Source organism: Lutra lutra, chromosome 5 (assembly GCF_902655055.1).
Source record: "Lutra lutra chromosome 5, mLutLut1.2, whole genome shotgun sequence".
NCBI lineage: Eukaryota > Metazoa > Chordata > Mammalia > Carnivora > Mustelidae > Lutra > Lutra lutra.
In genome coordinates, this window is record NC_062282.1 from 96,087,540 (window position 1) to 96,107,999 (window position 20,460).

General features: G+C 37.3%; 1 protein-coding gene across 3 annotated transcripts in view; it reads left to right on the forward strand.

Moving 5' to 3' along the window:
• The first annotated feature begins 3,901 nt into the window (after positions 1–3,901).
• Positions 3,902–20,460, forward strand: part of SREK1 (splicing regulatory glutamic acid and lysine rich protein 1) — a 48,658-nt gene continuing 32,099 nt past the window's right edge. For 2 of the 3 annotated variants that reach the window (XM_047729104.1, XM_047729105.1), the window contains exons 1-2: positions 3,902–4,210; positions 14,707–14,840. In XM_047729104.1, the coding sequence (XP_047585060.1) occupies positions 4,050–4,210; positions 14,707–14,840 (295 nt within the window). In that variant the 5' untranslated portion in view covers positions 3,902–4,049. The other variant, XM_047729106.1, reaches the window with a different exon arrangement.

The window sequence follows — 20,460 nt, forward strand, 5'->3', positions numbered from 1 at the left end:
ACAAAGCTGCCTTTCCTTCCTATTTTTGGTCCTAAATTATGGCACCACTACACAATCCCTCAGGCCAGAAACAAATTCCTCCATCTGCCTTACCATCAACAGTAGTAGTAAATGTATAATGTACTGCTTTTATGACCTCCTAAACCAGGGGTTCTGAAAGTGGGGTTCTCAGATAACCACCAACAGCAGCACTTAGGAACTTGTTAGAAAATTAAATTTTCAGGCCGCACTCCAGACCTACTTGGGAGGAAGCCAGCAGTCTGTTTTAACATTCCCTCTAGGTGACTTTGATGTATACTGAAGTCTGAGGACTGCCATTCTGAACTCGTGACTGTTAATTCTAGGGATCCATGGCTGCGCTTCAGGAGGACCAAACAAACAAAAAAACCCAAAAAACAAAAACCCAAACCACCTGTAATTGTGTCTAAAGCTCAGTGTGTATCAATTTATATTTTTTCCAGGTATATAAGTATATAGCCTTTATTCATTTTATTTTCAAATGGGTCAGTCCTTCCCCAAATTGGGACTATTCCTTGTTTTCTGTCATTACCACCACTTACCCTTTGATCCAGTTCTTTTGCTCTAGTGTCCACTTTTTTTTTTTTTTTAAGATTTTTTTATTCACTTGAGAAAGACAGAGAGAGCAAGAGCACAAGCATGAGGGAGGGGCAGAGGAGAGGAAGAAGCAAGCCTGCTGTTAGGCTCCACCCCGGGACCCCAGGATCAAGACCTGAGCTGCAAGCAGGTGCTTAATTGACTGAGCCAGCCAGGCTTCCCTAGTCACCACCCTTTTTAATGTATCTTCATGTCTCAGTGACAATGATCATTCTGAAACATGAACCTCCTCATGGTCATTCTCCTGCTCAAAGGTCTTCAATAGGTCTCAATAGTATATAAAGTGTATAATAAAGTAACCTCTTACCATGACAAACATCACCTTTCATCAATGCTTATTCTTTTTCATGCATCTCTAATCATCCTTTGGTCTAGCAGGAATAAATTTTGAATATTCTGAACCTCACTTGGACTCCGATACTTGTCTGCATCTGTATATTCTGCATACTCACTCTAGAATGCCCTACATTGCCTCCCCCCACCTTCCCCAGCCTAATTCCTGTTTGTTTAAGATTCAGCACAAGCAACATCCCTTCTAGGAAAGTCTTCCATTAGGACTAAGTTTAAGTGGCCCTCCTATATACTCCCAGGTTTGTCTGTGCTTATCCCTCTGGTAATAGTTCTCAAACTTCACTTAGGACCCCTTTATACACTTAGAAAATATTGAGGATCCTGAGAGACTTATAGGATAGCTATCCATATTTACCACATTAGAAATTAGAAACTTAGCATTTTGTTTTTTTTTAATTTTTTTAAAGATTTTATTTATTTATTTGACAGACAGAGATCACAAGTAGGCAGAGAGGCAGAGAGAGAGAGAGGGAAGCAGGCTCCCCGCTGAGCAGAGAGCCGGATTTGGGACCCGATCCTAGGACCCTGAGATCATGACCTGAGCCGAAGGCAGAGGCTTTAACCTACTGAGTCACCAGGCATCCCAAAACTTAGCATTTTAGAACTTACTATACATTAATGTAAATGATGTATTTTTATGATAAAATGTTATTTTCCAAAACAGAATTTTGAGAAGAGTGGCATTGTTTTACATTTTTCAAGCCTCTTTATTGTCTGGCTTAATAGAAGACAGCTGGAATCTCTTATCTGTGCATTCAGTCTGTTGTGCTATATTTTGATTGAAACATATGAAGAAAATCTGGTCTCACACAGATAAGGAGTTGGAAAAGGAAAAACTATTTTCATAGCCCTTCTAGATAATTCTAGATATTCTTGATACCACACCAAACTTCACATACGGTATTTCTTAGAGTTCAGTTGCAACGTGGACTGAATCTGAAACTGTATCAATTAACTTTTTGTATTCTGCTACATTAAAATCCATGAGTCTATCTACCACTTTGATGACTCATTTTGATTTTGTAATAGCCTTGGCTATTTTGGAAACAGTTGTTGGTTGAGTTGTAGAGACCTTTCAAATGTTCACATATTTCATTATGTAATGTCAAAAACTACGCATGTTAATATCACTGGTATTTTTTAGCGGAAAAGTACTGTAAAGCTGTAGCTTAAGGGGAGGTGTATACAAGTTTCACAAAATTTTTGTGTTTTTGTGTGAATACTCAATCACACAAGTGTTTTTTCTGGAGACAGCCATTTTACTTGGGCACACAACAAAAGTACTTACCATTTCTCTCCACAGATTAAAAAGATGTGTATGCTAGGGTTAATGAAATTATTTCTTTTAAAGATTTTATTTATTTATTTGATAGAGATTACAAGTAGTCAGAGAGGCAGGCAGAGAGAGTGAGAGAGGAGGAAGCAGCCTGAGCAGAGAGCCCGATGCGGGGCTCGATCCCAGGACCCTGAGATCACAACCCGAGTCGAAGGCAGAGGCTTTAACCCACTGAGCCACCCAGGCGTCCCTAATGAAATTATTTTTAATAGTTAATGAAATTAGTAATTTTTGCCCCCTTTGTCAAGGACATTCTTAGATTAGCATGTTGAAACAATCTTAAATTTCGTATGCTATGATTGCAAGGAAGTGAAGAATACAAAATACCACTATTAGTGCAGTTTGGTACCACTGCCTTGTTTCCTCCTAAGGTGCAGCAGCTTAATCTAGTATGCTTTTACACCATGAGCGCAAATGCCAACAAAGTGAAGAAGGTCAAAAGAGTCTTAGCATTATACTGAAAATTGTTTTGGCCTTGCGGACCCATCCAAAAGGCCTCCAGGACCCTCAGCAAGGTTCTGGGGATGAATTTTGGAAGCAGCTGCCCGGGAGCACATACTTTGCTATCCCTCGTTGGGTTGCAAGTTCTTTTTCTTAAAGATTTTTATTTATTTGACAGAGATCACAAGTAGGCAGAGAAGCAGGCAGAGAGAAGGGGAAGCAGGCTCCCCACTGAGCAGGGAGCCTGATGTGGGGCTTGATCCCAGGACCAGGAGATCATGACCTGAGCCCAAGGCGGAGGCTCAACCCACTGAGCCACCCAAGCGCCCCTGAATTGCAAGTGGACCGTCTGTAACCCTCTTTTACGTGCCCTTGTCTAACGGTGTCTGAAAAGTAAGGCTCAGTAAATATTAGTACCTGCGAAATGAGCGACTGAATGACAACATAAACAACGACCGCATAGCTTTCACCTGCCTCCTTTCTTTTTTTTTTTTTTAAGATTTTATTTATTTATTTGACAGAGAGAAATCACAAGTAGGCAGAGAGGCAGACAGAGAGAGAGGAGGAAGCAGGCTCCCTGCCGAGCAGAAAGCCCGATGCGGGGCTCGAACCCAGGACCTGGGATCATGACCTGAGCTGAAGGCAGCGGCTTAACCCACTGAGCCACCCAGGCGCCCCTCACCTGCCTCCTTTCTTAATTCAATCAGAACTTAAACGTTTTCTAAATTTTTCTTTTTCTTTCTTTCTTTTTTTTTTTTTTTTTCTTTTTTAATTAGGACGTCGGCCAACGTTTTCAATAGTTGGGGCGGGGCAGCGGCCTGCATGTAATCACGACGCGCTACTGTTTGGTCAAGCATTCATCTGTGATACCGGGGAGTCCTTCCTCCTTCCCAACCCCGCACCAGCAGGCCAGGCCTCTTGGTTCCCCAGTTCTACCTAGATTTAAGAACGGAAAGATCTGAGTCTCCTACATTTTTAGGAGTACTGAAATTTGATTCATTCGAAGCGGGGGAAGAAAATCGATAAATATCCTAACGAGAAGACTAACAGGAGCTACATACGGCTCGAAGACTCGGTAGCCCCAGGCTACAGCCTCCGCTAACCCGCCGGGTTGCCGGAGCGACGCTTCCGGCCGGCGCGCGCAGCCCTGGGAGCAGGGGAGTTGTGGAATGGGCGGCTAGACCTGCCCGCCGCCGTGAATTCGCCAGCGGGAACGCGCTCGCGTCCGCGCGTTCTTCGCTTTCCCGGCTCCGTCGCTGACGCGTCGTAGACGTTGGGGAGCGGAGGACAGCAGCAGCGGGTCGGGATGAACAGCAGCGGCGGCTTCGGTTTGGCTTTAGGCTTCGGCCTTACCCCTACGGCGGTGATTCAGGTGACCAATCTGTCGTCGGCGGTGACCAGCGAGCAGATGCGGACGCTTTTTTCCTTCCTAGGAGAAATCGAGGAGCTGCGGCTTTACCCCCCAGAGTAAGTGCTCGAGCTCCGCTGGGGGAGGGGCGCGGGCGCCATAGAGACCTCGGGCACTGAGGCGTTGGGGAGAGCGCGGACGGGGGCGCGCGGTGCCCGTCACGTGATTGCCCGGGCGTACCTTGGTGCCCATGTTTGATTAGGGCACCGGGCGCGGGGCGGGGGGGGGGGTGGCTGAAGGGGGCGCCGAGGTCCTGCTCTCCTTGTTAGTTAGACTGGGGGTTAACTTATGCACCGAGGCTTTAGAGAAAATTTAGAGAAGTTTTTTTTTCGTGCGTCCCCGATTTGTGGTCTCGGTCGGCTCCTCGTATTCAGTGCCTCCGCCGTTTCCTTTTTCTTCCCGAACTTAAGATGGCCGCAGGTGGGCCCGGAATAGTCCTCATGGCAAATGCCTGTTAAGCGTTTTTGCAATGTGAAAATCGCAGAGACCGCGTCGGGGAAACTGTCCACTTGTTAGGGCCTTAGTGTCAGGCCGTTGTTACTGATTAGAAAGCCTGCGGCTCATGGCCGGTTGGAATTGAGGCTGAATTTGTTCCCCACGTTGGTGTTCACAAATTTTAGCATCTTCTTGGTTAATCTGACCGAGCCCATCCATGTTGTTAAAGATCATGTCTATTCGCCCTTTTGGCCGCGGATTAAAATTTCCGCTTTGAAGGTCACACTGTCCTAACTAAGCCTTTCATAAAAAGAATTAGTCGGTGCAGGATTATCCCTGTTGGAAGCTTTGAAAATCTGTCTGTATTTAAAAGTCTACATGTAGCTTGCGGCCACTTCTCAAGTACTGCATTTTGAAGTAAGATTTCCCTTGTATGGTACTAATCTACTCAAAATTTGTAAGGGGTTTTGGGTTGTTCACATTATTACACGCACTTTTTTTTGTTGTTGTTTTGTTTTTTTTTTGTTAAGGTAGAGTTTAGAATCTTAAAATCCTCAGCCTTTTTTCGTTGTGTCAAAATTCTTTAAGGGAGGGCTAGTAGTTGCCCAGGATTTCTTTCTTTCCAAAAAAAAAAAAAGTATTTGACTTTTTCGTTTATTTCATAATGATGCATGTAGACCTCTTTTTCTTTCGGTTTCTGTCTGTAAGTATATCGCATTGCCACAGCATAGATACTGGTAAAGTTTGGTATTTGGATTTTTAAATTTTTTGAAGTTTTTTCCCTCTCCTTTTTGTTTTGAAATATGTAATGTATACAGAATAGTTGAAAAGAATAACACCCACGTTTCCTTCACCTGTATTCCTTTCTTGCCAGTTGAGTTCTGTCTCCCTAGCTGTCTATACCCTCTACACTTAAACTCCCTCTTTCTTCCCATCCTTTTCAAAGTAGTTGCAGACACCAGGACTGTTATGTATGTCTTCAGAACAGGTACATTGTTCTACATTACCATAATACTGTTAACATGTTTAAGAAATTTAACATTGATAATGTATAACAAGTAGTTCATGTTTAAATTTTCCCAATTATAATCGTGTTTTTTTTTTTCTTTTTTTCATCCAAAATATAATCAGAAACCACCCGTTTTATTTGGTTGTTAACCTCCTTTAATCCAGAACAGTCCCCTGTCACCTTTTTAAAAATCTTTCATGACATTGACATTTTGTCTCATAGTTTGTTTTGTAAAATGATTCTTAATCTGGGTTTATATAGATTGTTTCTACATGATTAGATTCAGATAATACTTTTTTGTCAAGAATACTTTGTAAGTACGTGCATATACGTATTTATTGATCAGCAGTGGCATTTATAGTTTGAATATCTTTTGCAAATGCTTTCTGCTGTCTCTTCATTTCAGCGTTCAGAGCTTTTTTTAATAATTGAGAAGTATTTGGAAGAGTGCTGTACCCTTAAGAATTGGAATCAAGCAGTAAAATATTTTGTATATGAATCTTTGTAAACTAACCTTGTTTTCAAGGTTGTGGTAATAATGTGTCTCATAGGTAGAAATATATTACATAATATTATTCAATGCCAACATAATACCACTTTCATAGTTAAAACCAGGGTATGGGTGGCAATATATTGACGGTCATTATCTGACACTTTGTAATGGGCTGTTTTTTGAAATCAGATATTACTTAGAGTTTAAAAGTCAAAGAGAATAAAAAGCTATTTACTTAAACATGGTGGAGTTAGTGTGTCACAAACTATAATACATTTTGCAAAATTGTAACGTAAACATAGCATATATGGGCCCTGCAAAATTCTTAATCAGTTTTTCCTTAAGTGTAGTCTCTTATTACTGTTTTTCAAAAATATTGCCATGCTTTACTAACAGTGTGTTTTCTTCTCTATAATGAAGTTGTTGTAACCTGGTTTTTATGTTAAAGATGTATTTGCAAATTTGAGCTGAAATGGATAACAGTACAATAGTAGTAGTTGTATTGAGGACAGATAACTGTTTTGCAGTGTCTTGAAAACAGTACTTTATGATTTTTTAAAAAAATTTTAAAAAAGATTTTATTTATTTATTTGACAGAGAGAGATAACAAGTAGGCAGAGAGGCAGGCAGAGACAGACGGGGGAGCAGGCTCCCTGCTGAGCAGAGAGCCCGATGTGGGGCTCCATCCCAGGACCCTGAGATCATGACCTGAGCCGAAGGTAGAGGCTTCACCCCCAGGTGCCCCAGTACTTTATGATTAATGTTTGGAAGCTGAGCAGAATTTCATTTGTTTTGAATTTGGAAATAGAGTTCTTTAAAACCATGTGAAAACAGTTTCTCATTAAGATTTTAAGAATTCCTTTGCTAATAGGAAAATTCAGATTTTAAATTTAGCTCTTTTGGAATGAGGGTGTGATTCAGTTTCTTAGTTTTTAAACATTGGTAATTAGTGTGAACATTCATTATACATGTTAAAAATTCTTCTTTTTTTGTGCTATTGGGATGATAAATACCCAGAATTTTTGCTTTCGCTTGTGGCACGACAAATGAATACCATACGTGAGAACCTTTTTATAGCAGTAAGAAACTTTTGTAGTTTTTTAGTCATTTCTTTTTTTAGGTGTACTGTACAGACAGAAAAGTATGTGAATAAAAATACAGCTTGATGAATTTCCACAAAGTGAACACACCTGTGTAATCAGCACCCACATCAGGCTTGTGTGTATCCTAGCGTTGTCCCAGTGTCCCTTTTCAAGTGACTAAACCCCAAAGGGTAATCCTATCCTGATTTCTAACACCATTTCTCACATTAACACCTGGATTTTTTTTGCTTGCTGGTTTTCATTTCTCTGGTCTTCAAAGGATTAATAAGGAAGAATCTGTCAACTACTTACTTAGTTAAAAAAATTAATAGGACCAGTATAACCATTTTATGAGAAATAGAGAAAAAGAAACACCACTTAACGATTCTCTCTCCATTTCCATAGATTTCCTGCAGTCCTTTTTATATGTGCTTATTTTAATGTAGCATAATCAAAGGATTTATACACTTATGGTGATCTTTTTTCATTCAACATGTAATTATTTTTTCATATTGCTGTGTCTTATAGTAATAACATTTTAAAGGTTGTAATTATGTCTTAAGTGTGTTTTTCAAATTCTGTCATTGCCTATATTGGTTCTTTTGGTGTTTTAAGTCAGTTGGTTTTAGTTGGAAACATTTGAAAGTGTGTCTTTTTGATTTTCTGCACTGATGGGAGCACTTTCTGGCATTTGGTGGGCAAGGATCAGTAATTCATAAGAAAATCTTAACATAAGGCAAAATTATGCCATCCAAAGTACACTAGAATCCTTCTGAGAAACCCTGTTATAAATTGTATGTCAGTTAATATTTTTATATGTGAATCTATGTACTTTGTCCATGCTTTGGATTATATCTTTTTTGATAGATACTACAATAAAAGACTGGATATATTAGTACCGCTTGGCTTTTTTAAAAAGATTGTACTGTGCCATTACTGTGTTTAATGAAAAACAAAATAATCAGTTAGGGCCTAGGAAATTTAACTGATGCTCAAAAAGTTGGTTCTGTAATTTCCGCGGTAAACTCCTAGTCAGAAATTCTGATCTTTTTGAAAAACGGTTGTAGACCGTTTTATATTTGAAAGAAGAAACAAAATTTGATTCAACAAATGAGGTGGAAGTAAAATTTGCTATATTTGGCTACTGCTACTTTCCTTAGAAGCATTTGGAATATGTAACACCCTTTTAAAAATGAAGACTCTAGGTCAAAATTGCACTTAAAATTGATAATTTTATTTAATTTAAAAAAGTAAATCTATTTAAAAGTTAGATGTATTAGAACAAAAGCTGTAAATATAAAATTTGGGACCAGTGATTTATAAATAAAAATACATTTGTTGGGGCGCATGGGTGGCTCAGTGGATTAAGCCTCTGCCTTCAGCTCAGGTCATGATCTCGGAGTACTGGGATCCCCCTCCCATCCGGCTCTCTGCTCAGCAGGGAGCCTGCCCCCCCCACTTGTGATCTCTGTTAAATAAATAAATAAATTCTTTTTTTTTTTTTTTTTTTTAAAGAATTTATTCATTTGACAGATCACAAGTAGGCAGAGAGGCAGGCAGAGAGACAGGGAGCCTGCCCCCCCCACTTGTGATCTCTGTCTGTCAAATAAATAAATAAATTCTTTTTTTTTTTTTAAGAATTTATTTATTCATTTGACAGAGATCACAAGTAGGCAGAGAGGCAGGCAGAGAGAGTGAGAGGGAAGCAGGCTCCCTGCCTAGCCGAGAGCCCGATGCAGGACTCGATCCCAGGACCCTGAGATCATGACCTGAGCGGAAGGCGGAGGCTTAACCCACTGAGCCACCCAGGCACCCAATAAATAAATTCTTTAAAAAAAATTTGTTGAGAAATTCATCTTCTGTATTTAGGCTTGCCACTGTATTGTATTTTAGATGTAATGTTCAAAATAAAAGTGTTAAATGTAAGTTGATCTCTATTCTGTATTTTAAGAAAGGTAATTGGAGATGAAGATAAAGAAAATTCGTCAAAACAGTGGTGAGGCTATGTCTAGTGTCCATACTCCTATTATGATGTTTGGTCTGCACCGATCAGTCTGTCAGCCAGTTCTGGGCTTCTCAAATCTTGATAGTCTATTATAACATGAAGTTGCTTTACCATCCAGTCTCATATTTCCTTTTCCTCTGGATGTTTTTATTTATTTATTTATTATTATTATTTTTAAAAAGATTTTATTTATGTATTTGACAGACAGAGATTACAAGTAGGCAGAGAGGCAGGCAGAGAGAGAGAGGAGGAAGCAGGCTCTCCACAGAGCAGAGAGCCCTATGCGGGGCTCGATCCCAGGACCCTGAGATCATGACCTGAGCCAAAGGCAGAGGCTTTAACCCACTGAGCCACCCAGGTGCCCCTCCTCTTGATGTTTTTAAATTTGAAATGGTGTGGGTTTTAAGTAGGAGTATTGGAAAAAGTGTTTTTAGTTTTCCACAGTGATTATTTAGGTTTCCATTCTTTCACAAAAGGATCTATTTAGGGAATGTAGTTTCAATGGTGGTTTGTTTAGGCTCTTGAAGATTTCAGTGCTTAAAGAGAGTATTTGTATTTGCTAGGGCTTTTTTTTTTTTTTTTTTTTTTTAAAGATTTTATTTATTTATTTGACAGGCAGAGAGGCAGGCAGAGAGAGAGGAAGGGAAGCAGGCTTCCTGCTGAGCCCTCTTCCTGAGCAGAGAGCCCAATGCCAGGGCTCTATCCCAGGACCCTGGGATCATGACCTGAGCCGAAGGCGAAGGCAGAGGCTTTAAGCCACTGAACCACCCAGGCACCCCTTGCTAGGGCTTTAGTACCTGATTATAATTATAGGTTTTTTTCGGGGGGGGGTGCTGGTTTCAAAAGACAAACATCGCTACCCAGTCTACCTCAAGAAGAGATAAAATTATTTAAAAAGGTGGATATTTTCCTAAATTGAAATAAAGACTGTAGTACAAGTAGGCCTCATGGGAGTTGGGACTGGGAACCAGGAAGATAATCACCATCCAAGGCAACTGTCTGCTTCTTCTCAGAGGCTTTATTGTCTGCTCAGTTTGTTTCCGTGTATCTGCTCTATATTCTTTGCAGACTTATTTTGTACTATTTTGGCATCTGGCCCAAGCCTTGAGTCTAAGTGACTTTTCAGCCCGAGAGAGAATCTTGTTGTTTTAAGTTGATTCGATCAAGCCACCCAAATTATACGTTGTTGGTCAGTAAAATGGACCCTTGTGTCATGTAGCAAATCAGTTGTGCTAGAAGCTTCTAAAATCTGTTGAGAGTTTCACCTAAGAAAACTGATAAGGCTGTGCTAAAAGTGTATAGAATGTCCTGGTAGCACGTAGAGGGAAGATACTTACTCACTTTGAGACTTTAAAGTAGTTTTCCAGAAGACTTGGAAACTTGAGTCTTGGAGAAAAGTGGAATTAACATTCAAAAAGGGAGGTAGGATATTCTAGGCAAATGGAACAACATGTATAAAGATGGCCCAGATACTCAGAATATGTTGTAGAAAGCATAAGAATTTCTAATGTCTGGATTTTGGAGAGCATTTAGATGGTAAAACAACAGAAGGGGTGTCTTTAAGGAAATTTAAGCAGTAGAATGACATGACATGATTTATAGTTTTGAAGGATCACTCTGGCAGCTTTTTTGAAAGACCACTATTTTTTTTTTTTTAAGATTTTATTTATTTAACAGAGGGAGAGATCACAAGTAGTCAGAGAAGCAGGCAGAGAGAGAGGAGGAAGCAGGCTCCCCGCTGAACAGAGAGCGCGATGTGGGGCTCGATCCCAGGACCCTGAGATCATGACCCGAGCCGAAGGCAGAGGCTTAACCCACTGAGCCACCCAGGCGCCCCTTGAAAGACCATTATTAAGGAGTTTGGAGTGGAGTCACTGTGATTGGTTAGGAGCCATTGTAATAATCTGGGTGAGAAATAATGAGGGTCTGAATTAAGGTCCTTATAGTGAGGATGATAAAATAATTAATGTGACAAATATTTGGGATGCAGTCTTCACAGGATTTAATGACCAATTGAATGAAAAGGGAAGGGTCAAAGATCAAAATACCCTTGCATCTTAGTAGTTTTGTAGGAACATTATTTCTTATGCTAAGCTTGTGAAGTAGGGAACTCTACTCATTGTGGTCATTGATTTTAGGATGAAGCCAATGTAGTGGCCACCAATTTCTTAAATGGTGGCTGGTCACTGTGGCAGAGGAAGAGAACCAAGCAGAGACCCTGAAAGCTCCTGAATGTCAGTTCTGCTCATATTTAATTGGCTAAAACCAGTTCCTTGGGCACACTGACATCAAGGAACAACGAAATGGAATTTTACCATGTAGCCAGAAGAGATTTGGAAGTCTGTAGTGAGTGGTAGTAATGATGGTTACGTTTAGTGACTCCTAGATTTGTGACTTGAGTAATGCGGTGGTTTTTTTTTTTTTAAGACAGATGGAGATCACAAGTAGGTAGAGGGGCAGGCAGAGAGAGAGGGGGGAAGCAGGCTCCCCGCTGAGCAGAGAGCCCGACGCGGGGCTCGATCCCAGGACCTCGGGATCATGACCTGAGCCGAAGGCAGAGGCTAAACCCACCGAGCCACCCAGGCGCCCCATGCGGTGGTATTTTTAACTGAGAGGTAAAGTCTAAGACAAAGACCAGGTTTGGTGAGGAAGAAGGGATGATGAATTTTAGACTTAGTAACTTTTGGGAGGTGGGGCCTGTGACTGTCAAGGTGTAATATTCCAGCAGACACTTGGATCTGGGAGTCTAAAGCTCAAGAGAGGCCTAAATTGGAGATTTGGTAATGTAAAGGTGAGTTAACTGTGGATATGACTGTTTTTACCCGGTGACAAATTCATAAAGTGCTTGACTCAGATGTTTGTGTGGGGAGGTGTGGAGTAGGCATCGTTGGAGTGGGCCTGTTGAAGCTGAATTGGATAACCTTAGGCAGAAGTGAATTGAGTTGCGTTGGGTGAGAAAGGTAGTTTCATTTTGTCATCTTTTATTAGTCTGACTAGTTATGTTAATAATAACGTAAATAGTTTCAAGTTCTAAGTGCTAATATGTTTTATTATCACAGTGCTTGGGTAATGGCATAAACATGCATGTTTAACCATTATCAAGGTGGATTTGTTGCCTTATGTGAAAGATTTTTTATTTTAAAAATGGCTAATATTTGGAATTGCCAATTAAGTAGTATATTAAAATGCTTAAAAAATTTTTTTTTCTTTAATAGAGAGGGAAGGAGAGGATTTTTTTTTTTTTAAGATTTTATTTATTTATTTGACAGAGATCACAAGTAGGCAGAGAGGCAGGCAGAGAGAGAGGGAGAGGGAAGCAGGCTCCCTGCTGAGCTGAGAGCCTGATGCAGGACTCGATCCCAGGACCCTGAGATCACGACCCGAGCCGAATTAAGCGGGCTTCAAAGCTAGTGCCGCGCCTGACCTGGGGCTCCATTTCACAACCCTGAAATCATGACCAAATCAAGACAAATCAAGAGTTGGACACTTAACCGACTAAGCCACCCAGGCACCCCTAAAATGCTTACGAAATTTTTTTTTTTTTTGTTAAAGATTTTATTTATTTATTTGACAGAGATCACAAGTAGGCAGAGAGGCAGGCAGAGAGAGTGGGGAGGAAGCAGGCTCCCTGCTGAGCAGAGAGTCCAATGCGTGGGGCCTATCCCAGGACCCTAAGATCATGACGTGAGCCGAAGGCAGAGGCTTAACCCACTGAGCCACCCAGGTGCCCCTAAAATGCTTATAAAATTCTTGATTAGTTGAATGATGAAGATTGCATGAGATTATTAGATTTAGATAATTAAACTTTAAGTCCCACCTTTGCCATTTACTAGGGCTAGGATTATGGTCAACTTTCTTCTTGATCTGTTTTGTAAACTAGATTATTGTTACTGCACGAGGCAAAGATGATATTTTTCAGATGATATCACTTCTTTCTTAGTGTGAAATTTTTTTTTTTTTTTAGTGTGAAAAAATCTTAATGCTTTAAAGGAGTTGTATATGTTCTTTATTAGGTATGTATTTAGTTTGAATGGGAGTTTTTTTTCCTTGCTAAAGACAATTTTAGACTTTAATTGAAAATAATCTTGGACAGATTGATAAAATCATCGGTGAATATAGTATATTCTGCAGACTAACAAGATGGATTTATATTATAAAAAACTGCTTTTGTCTGCTGTGTGTTTTTTGTTTTGTTTTGTTTTTGTTTGTTCTTTTTACTATAGGTCTACTTAGGTTAAACTGAATCTCATATGATTTAGAAGAGTATGTTCTTTTGCATATGAAATACATAATATTTTGTTTGTAAAATCTTTGGAAAAATCACAATGCTACCTAGCATAAAGCAGTTTCTACTACATGTGAAAGATCTTAATTTTAATTCTGTGTTACTTATTTGCAAGACTCTGGTGAAGTTTTTAGTGATCTAAAACCTCGGGAGTTGAGTTAGGAAGGGTTGAAAGTGGTTACAGAATTTGGAGTTGTGAGGATTGGGACTTTTATAAAGTGATTTTGCCTGTTGATGATAGACTGGTTGAACATTTTTGGGTTAAATCTGCTGTTTTCACATTTCGGTCTAAGAACTCGTCAATTTACATTTCCAGTTTTTACAAATAAGATGATAGGCCTTCCTAGATGCTGTCAACTTTTGCAGACAAATCACCATGAAAAGACTTAAGTTTTGCTTGGTACAGCCATTCTGGAAAATTGTATGGAGGTTTCTCAAGAGGTTAAAAATAGAACTGTCCAGGGGCACCTGGGTGGCTCAGTGGGTTAAAGCCTCTGCCTTCAGCTTGGGTCATGATCTCAGGGTTCTGGGATGGAGCCTGGCATTGGGCTGTCCGCTCAGCGGGGAGTCTGCTTCCCGCCCCCTTTCTCTCTCTGCCTATCTCTCTGCCTACTTGTGATCTCTGTCAAATAAATAAAATCTTAAATTAAAAAAAAAAAATAGACTGTCCTTCTACCCAGCAATTGCACTAGTAGGTATTTACCCAAAGAATACAAAAATACTAATTCAAATGGATACAAGTGCCCCAAAGTTTATAGCCAAAATATGGAAACAGCCCAAATGTCCATTGACTAGTGAATGGATGAAGAAGATGGGTATATATACAATGGAATATTACTCAGTTATTAAAAAAAAATGAAATTTTACCATTTTTGATGTCATGGAGTTAGAGAGTATCATACTATGCAAAGTAAGTCAGAGAAAGACAAATACTGTATGACATCACTGGAATTTAAGAAACAGAACAAATGAGCAAAGAAAGGAAGGGAGAAAGAGGGAGGCAAACCAAGAAACAGACTCTTAACTATAGGGAATAAACTGATGGTAACTGTATATTAACTAACTGGAATTTAAATAAAAACTTGAAAATATAAAACTTTTTTTATGTGTTTTAATGATCTTTAGCAATACAAATTCTTGTCTTGATTATGTAAGATTATATGAAAATATAAGAGAAATTTCAGATGAAAATGACAAAACCAACCAAATGTTTATTAGTCCAATTGTTTTTCTTTTTATCTTGCAGCAACGCTCCTCTTGCTTTTTCTTCCAAAGTATGTTATGTTAAGTTTCGTGACCCATCAAGTGTTGGCGTGGCCCAGCATCTAACTAACACGGTTTTTATTGACAGAGCTCTGATAGTTGTACCCTGTGCAGAAGGTTGGTATCTCACGTGTTTTTTTCTATTTTAATCTCTGTCCTGTGTGTTACTACCTTTGGTTTTCCTAGAAATTGGTAGGTAGATAGTACATTGTTGTGTATGTGTGTGTGGGGGGGTGTGTGTGTGTGTAAGAATGAAATTTGGAGAAGGAAAGGATTTTTAAGTAATAATAAAATATAATTGTTAACTTATTATTTATGTATGCTTGAGATTTAGTAGCCAAACATTTAAAAAAATCATGAATTCTGATTTGCTTTGGCTTTCTGTAGTCAATTTGCGAGTTGTAAAGAAAGCTTTCTGAAATTAAAATATTAAATTGGTAGGGGAAATTATTCCAAATCTATAAATAAGTGAGCATTTGTCTCTATATATACAATATTAATGATATCACATAAATAAAAACTGCATTTTGCCAATTTGGGGTTAAGTGGTATTATGTATATAAGAAAAATACTCATAATGTAATCTCTAAAGTATCCTCTTAAGGTAATTCACCTTCTCATTGAGATTTTATTGCATATTTATTGTGATTGCTATGCAACTGGAATTTATTTTTTTCTTTCAATGGCTTGCTTTTCTTGGGGGGTGGGATGGGTAATTGAAGAAAAATCATGGAAAGTAATTTTCTGAAGCTTCCGATAAGGAAATATTGTTGAAGATGGGAACAAGGCCAAAAGCCTTATAGTCTATTAAATAAATTTAAGGCTTAACCTGCTTTAAGAACGAATTATTACTAATACCTAATTTTTAGTTATTTTTATTTACAGAGCCATTCACATATAATAGGCTGTGCTGAATTTGATAGTTCTGGTGTATAGTTAACTTTTATTTAGAGTACACTGGTATGTGTACATGGATTTTAGAACAGGTTATTATAATTTAAATGTCCTTAAAATATGTTTTCCCTGGTGGATAGTGGTAACTGTTTTACAACATAAAAAATACACCTGAAACAATTTAAGGAGCTTTCGTATATAATGTTTTAAAGCCTCTGTTAGAAACCAGGCTAATATTAAAATAACTTGATATATGGTACACAGTGCTACACTTTTAAAGTTTGATGCTTATTTCAGAATGCCTATTCTGGGATGTCAAAAACATTACAGTAGAACAGTAGATACAGTAGAAACCATTTGCTAGGTTTTGAAGTCCCAGAATAGGACATTCTGGATTTTTTTTTTTTTTCCCAGATGAATTTGAAAGTGTTTTTCCCATGCCTGGGTGTTAGAATGGAGTAGGTAGAATAAAAATGGATTAAAGTTAATTATTTGCTGAATCTGTCCTTACCTATTGATCCGTAAGGGGACAGTCAGCCCAGAATTGGAGAGCAAGGTGAGAAAAGAGCTGGTAAATGGTTTAGGTCTGTATACCAAGTTCATACCAGTTTCACACCGGTAAACTACATGGGAAAAAAGAAATCAGAAGGTTTATTAAATGGGAATATTAATCCTGTCACAAAACTATGCCACCAGCAGTACAAGCTCATTACTAAATTGGAAGGAAGAATTTTTATCAGTGTTGCTTTGTTGGAACCTTGCTACATTTCCATAGAATTTTTCATATGTTTGAGAAGCCCAAGCCATGATTTGTCATTAAGTGTTCAAGGTTATGGGCATGTAGAGGTTCTCTTTTTTGTCTGCTTTATTTAATAGAGCTTAGTAAATACACATTTATTATCATAGCTCTTGAATATTTTTAATATTAACATTTTAAGAGGTTCTCTAGTTTTGAACATGAAAGTTTAAGCACATATTTAATTTCAGTTTAGTTGTAAGCATTTTAGAACACTGATAAAATAATTGGCATTGGAGAAACATTGAGATACATAATTTTCATTAACTAAATACCACTGAATAACCTTATAGAATCTGAGGAATTTTATAGTGAGCTGTTGAAGATATGATTATGCATTGCAAGCAAGGTAATAATGTGTTATTATACTGAGAAAGATAGCAAAGTGAGTTTGAAATAAACCAAAGGAAAGAGTTCCAGTGGAGTAAGTTTTGTTAGAGGAGATGGGGTGCTGTAAGCATTCTTCTATTTACTTCACTGATGCATTCTTTCTTTGATGTTATAGAAACAGCATTATGAAAGAAATGAGAAAACCATAGAAACAGTTTTAAGTTTTTTCATTTTCTTTCAATTTGCTGTTTTTTTGTAATGCAGTTTTGTAATAAGACCCAAAGCTGTATAAAGTAGTGTTTGATGTGTAAAAGTTTTATACATATTATTAGCTATTGTTAATAAAACATGCCATTTCAAAATAAAATATGCTCTCATTATACTTGTCCAGATATGACCTCTTTTTGTTGTTGCGTGCATCTCAGATTTCTTTTTTGTAAATGTTAACACTTAGAAAAGATAAGGTCAAACATAACAAGGGTGTCAAGCCTAATCATCAGTCGTAACTTTATGTCCACATTTTCTGGTAGATGGATTTTGACTATTAATTTGGTTTTGTATGTTTTCTCTATGTGATATTTGTGCATTATTAGATGACTAGACTGGCCAAGGCAGACCTGTTACACTTGCCTGAGTTAGGCATTGTTTGCCATGCCACTAAACCTGCCGTCAAGTGAAACCTTCATTGGGGAAATGAGATCGGAGTCTGAACCGCAGAAGATGGACGCCCTGTCTCTGTTTTTTATTGTTTTACTTTAATTTCATTTCTTTTTCTTTATTTTGTCCCTTTTTTTGTTTTTGTTTTTGTTTTTGTTTTGTTAAATCTCTTTCACTTATAACTTGTGAGCTGGTTTTCCAGTTCTTTGTAAATGGTATTCCATTAAGGGTTCATAACATTGCTTTGCAGATTATATTGGGAGATGATTAGCAGAGCTCAATCTTAGAATGAAATAAGTTTTCATAGTAAACTAGGATACAGTGTTTTGAAGCTCATTGTGAGTCTTAATTGGTGTTTATAGACTGCATAGTACATTTTGTTCTGGAAACACTAAAACACTAATAGAATCTTAGGAACATTTTCTGACCTCATTGCAACATTTTTTGAATTTTTCTCCCAAATCTTCATCTTTCATAAAAACCAACTGATAGCTTCTAATTTTCATCCTTCCCCCTCCTCTAGAATTTTAGGCATACAAAATCCTCAAGGAGAATAAGTAAATTTCTTAGAACAATCTAGGGGTAGAGGACAAGCAGAGACATTTACTTTTTGAGTTACTAAAGGAAAGAACTTATTTCCTTGACTTACAAAGACTTTTGCTTGCCTGTGTGGGGAATGGATATTTGAGAAACTTGTTGAAAACTTACTTGGTGTGTGTATTTCTCTGCTTGAATTTTTTGAAAAATTTTCAGGTGTTACTAGCTTCTAAATGGATTCTGAGATTAGGGCTAGCACTTTATATGTTTTTTTTCTCTCTGTTGTCTTTGAGAAGTATAGTTTGGGAAAAATGCTTAAATGCTTGTTTGTTTTATATTTTTGTATATACTCTGGTAGTATTTGGAGGGTAAATTTCATAGAATTCTATCTTGGGAGTTAAGCAACAGAACTTTTTTCTTAAAGTATCTTTAATGGTCATTAGAATAAGAAAAAATGTGCTTACGGTTAGACTTATTATTTCTAACAGTTTATTACTACTGTGAGAGGCAGTGAGAGTCAGATGACTTATTGATAATTTTTTTTAAGCCAAAAGTGAAAGTATAATATTAAGTATTCATCTTTTGGCCTGTGTTGAATACTTTTTATTTTGTGTAAGCTTTCTACACTGTCTTCTGTGGGCAGTTTTGCTTATTTAATTGACAAGTAATCTTAAATTGAGGGCATTAATGAATTGAAACTCTTTGTTTTTTGGATGCATAAATTAGGGTGACAAAGCATAAGGTTTACACTATAGGGCCTCAGTCAATTTATCAAGATGTTTTCAGGTTTTATAAGCATTAAAAATAACACCTATTTATAACAGATAAAATGGGTCTGGTAGCAATTTAAATAGCTTAGTATATATAGGTGGGTATACAGATACGTGTATTAATACCAATAACTAATAAATATAAAATAAATTACTGTTATTTAATGTCTTCAGTAAGGCCTACCTACCTTTTATTTATGCATGTTAAAAAAAATCTGTGCTTGTGCAGAATTTACACTGAAATTATAAAATAACTGTTTTTGAAATTAGTCAATATAGACTTAGATGTTGCAAAATTTAGGAAAAAGTAGACCTTTGTTAAAGCTAATCATATGTAATTTTTCTGTTCCTATAAGTAAGGTGTAATTATTATTTAAAGTAAAATTTAAAAGCTGTCTTGAATTCCATCCATGTTTAGAGGTATATTCAGATAATACTGTTTAGAGATTTATCCCTCCACATCTGGTTGTTTTAAGTAGAATTTTTACTTCTAAAATCCAGCATGGTGCTTTTGAAAACTTATTCTAATGCTATTTTCAATTTAGTGTGATTTTGTACACTGTGTTTTAAATTATTTTGAGGACTCTATAACGGAAATGTATAGCCAACTACCACATAACTATAAGTAGTTCTTTTAAAATAGATATATGTAGACAACTTTTTAAGAAATAATTTTAACAGGGGCAGTAAGAGGACACAAAGGGAAAATGTGTGAAAGTTGCAGTTCATATCAAAATTAATTGATTAGAGTTTACTAATTAAATATGGCAAATTGATGAACTTTATTTTAGAGTAAAATTTTCAATTTTTAGTCGTAGGGATTTTTTCTTTCTTTTTAGTGTCTAAGATTATTTTAGTGTTACTGTCATTATTTTTATTAGGCAATTTAGATGTTTATAAGCAAGACATTTAGGCATTAACCATCCCTCTTCAGATAAGTATACATAAATTGGTTCTAAAAATCAGGACTTTAAGAAGTTTCCTGAGACAAGGGAACTTCTGTTAGTGATTTTCAAAAATTTTAGTAGTTTTCCAAGGCATGTTCTTTGGAATTGGATTTTTAAGCGTCTCTGACCTAGTTGGTGAGATGTCTTTTTAACTGGATGGGTGTAAGCTTCCTTTTAAATTGAAGCTGATTACATGGAGTAGGCTTTTGTTTTTTTCTATCTACTTGAAATTTAATGGAATTTATTGGAAGGTTATCGAAACTGTTTACATCACCAGTAGGTAGTTTAGTAAGCAGGATAGGGGCACTCATTAAGGAACAAATTTCAATTCGCACATATTTGTTTTTTCTTTTTCTTTTTTTTGACTAATTTGGTTATTTGCCATTTCTGGGGATTAAACTTTAAAAAATGTTCTTCTTTTCTGTATCTGATGTTCTGTGTGCTATTAGTGATGCAGCCAACACGAACGGTTGTCATGTGTAACACAACTTTCGATCACCGCGAAAACACCGTCCTGGGAAAGCGTCCATGCTTGATATCGTTTGGTTCATGAACATTAAGTTTCCAGTACAGGTGACCCATAGCTCAAAGTGTTAAATAATTGTCTACATTATTCAATTTTTAAAATAATATTCCATTAATGAGATTGTTAGTCTTTGAAGTTTTGCTCACTTTTATTTTTCCTAGTAGAGCAGGATAAAAGGAAAGACTTAAGTTCTTATTTATTTCTTTGTACAGATCTGATAGATAGATTCATTTATTATTATTATTTTTTAAGTGCAAGGGTAATTGTAAAATCATAGTGT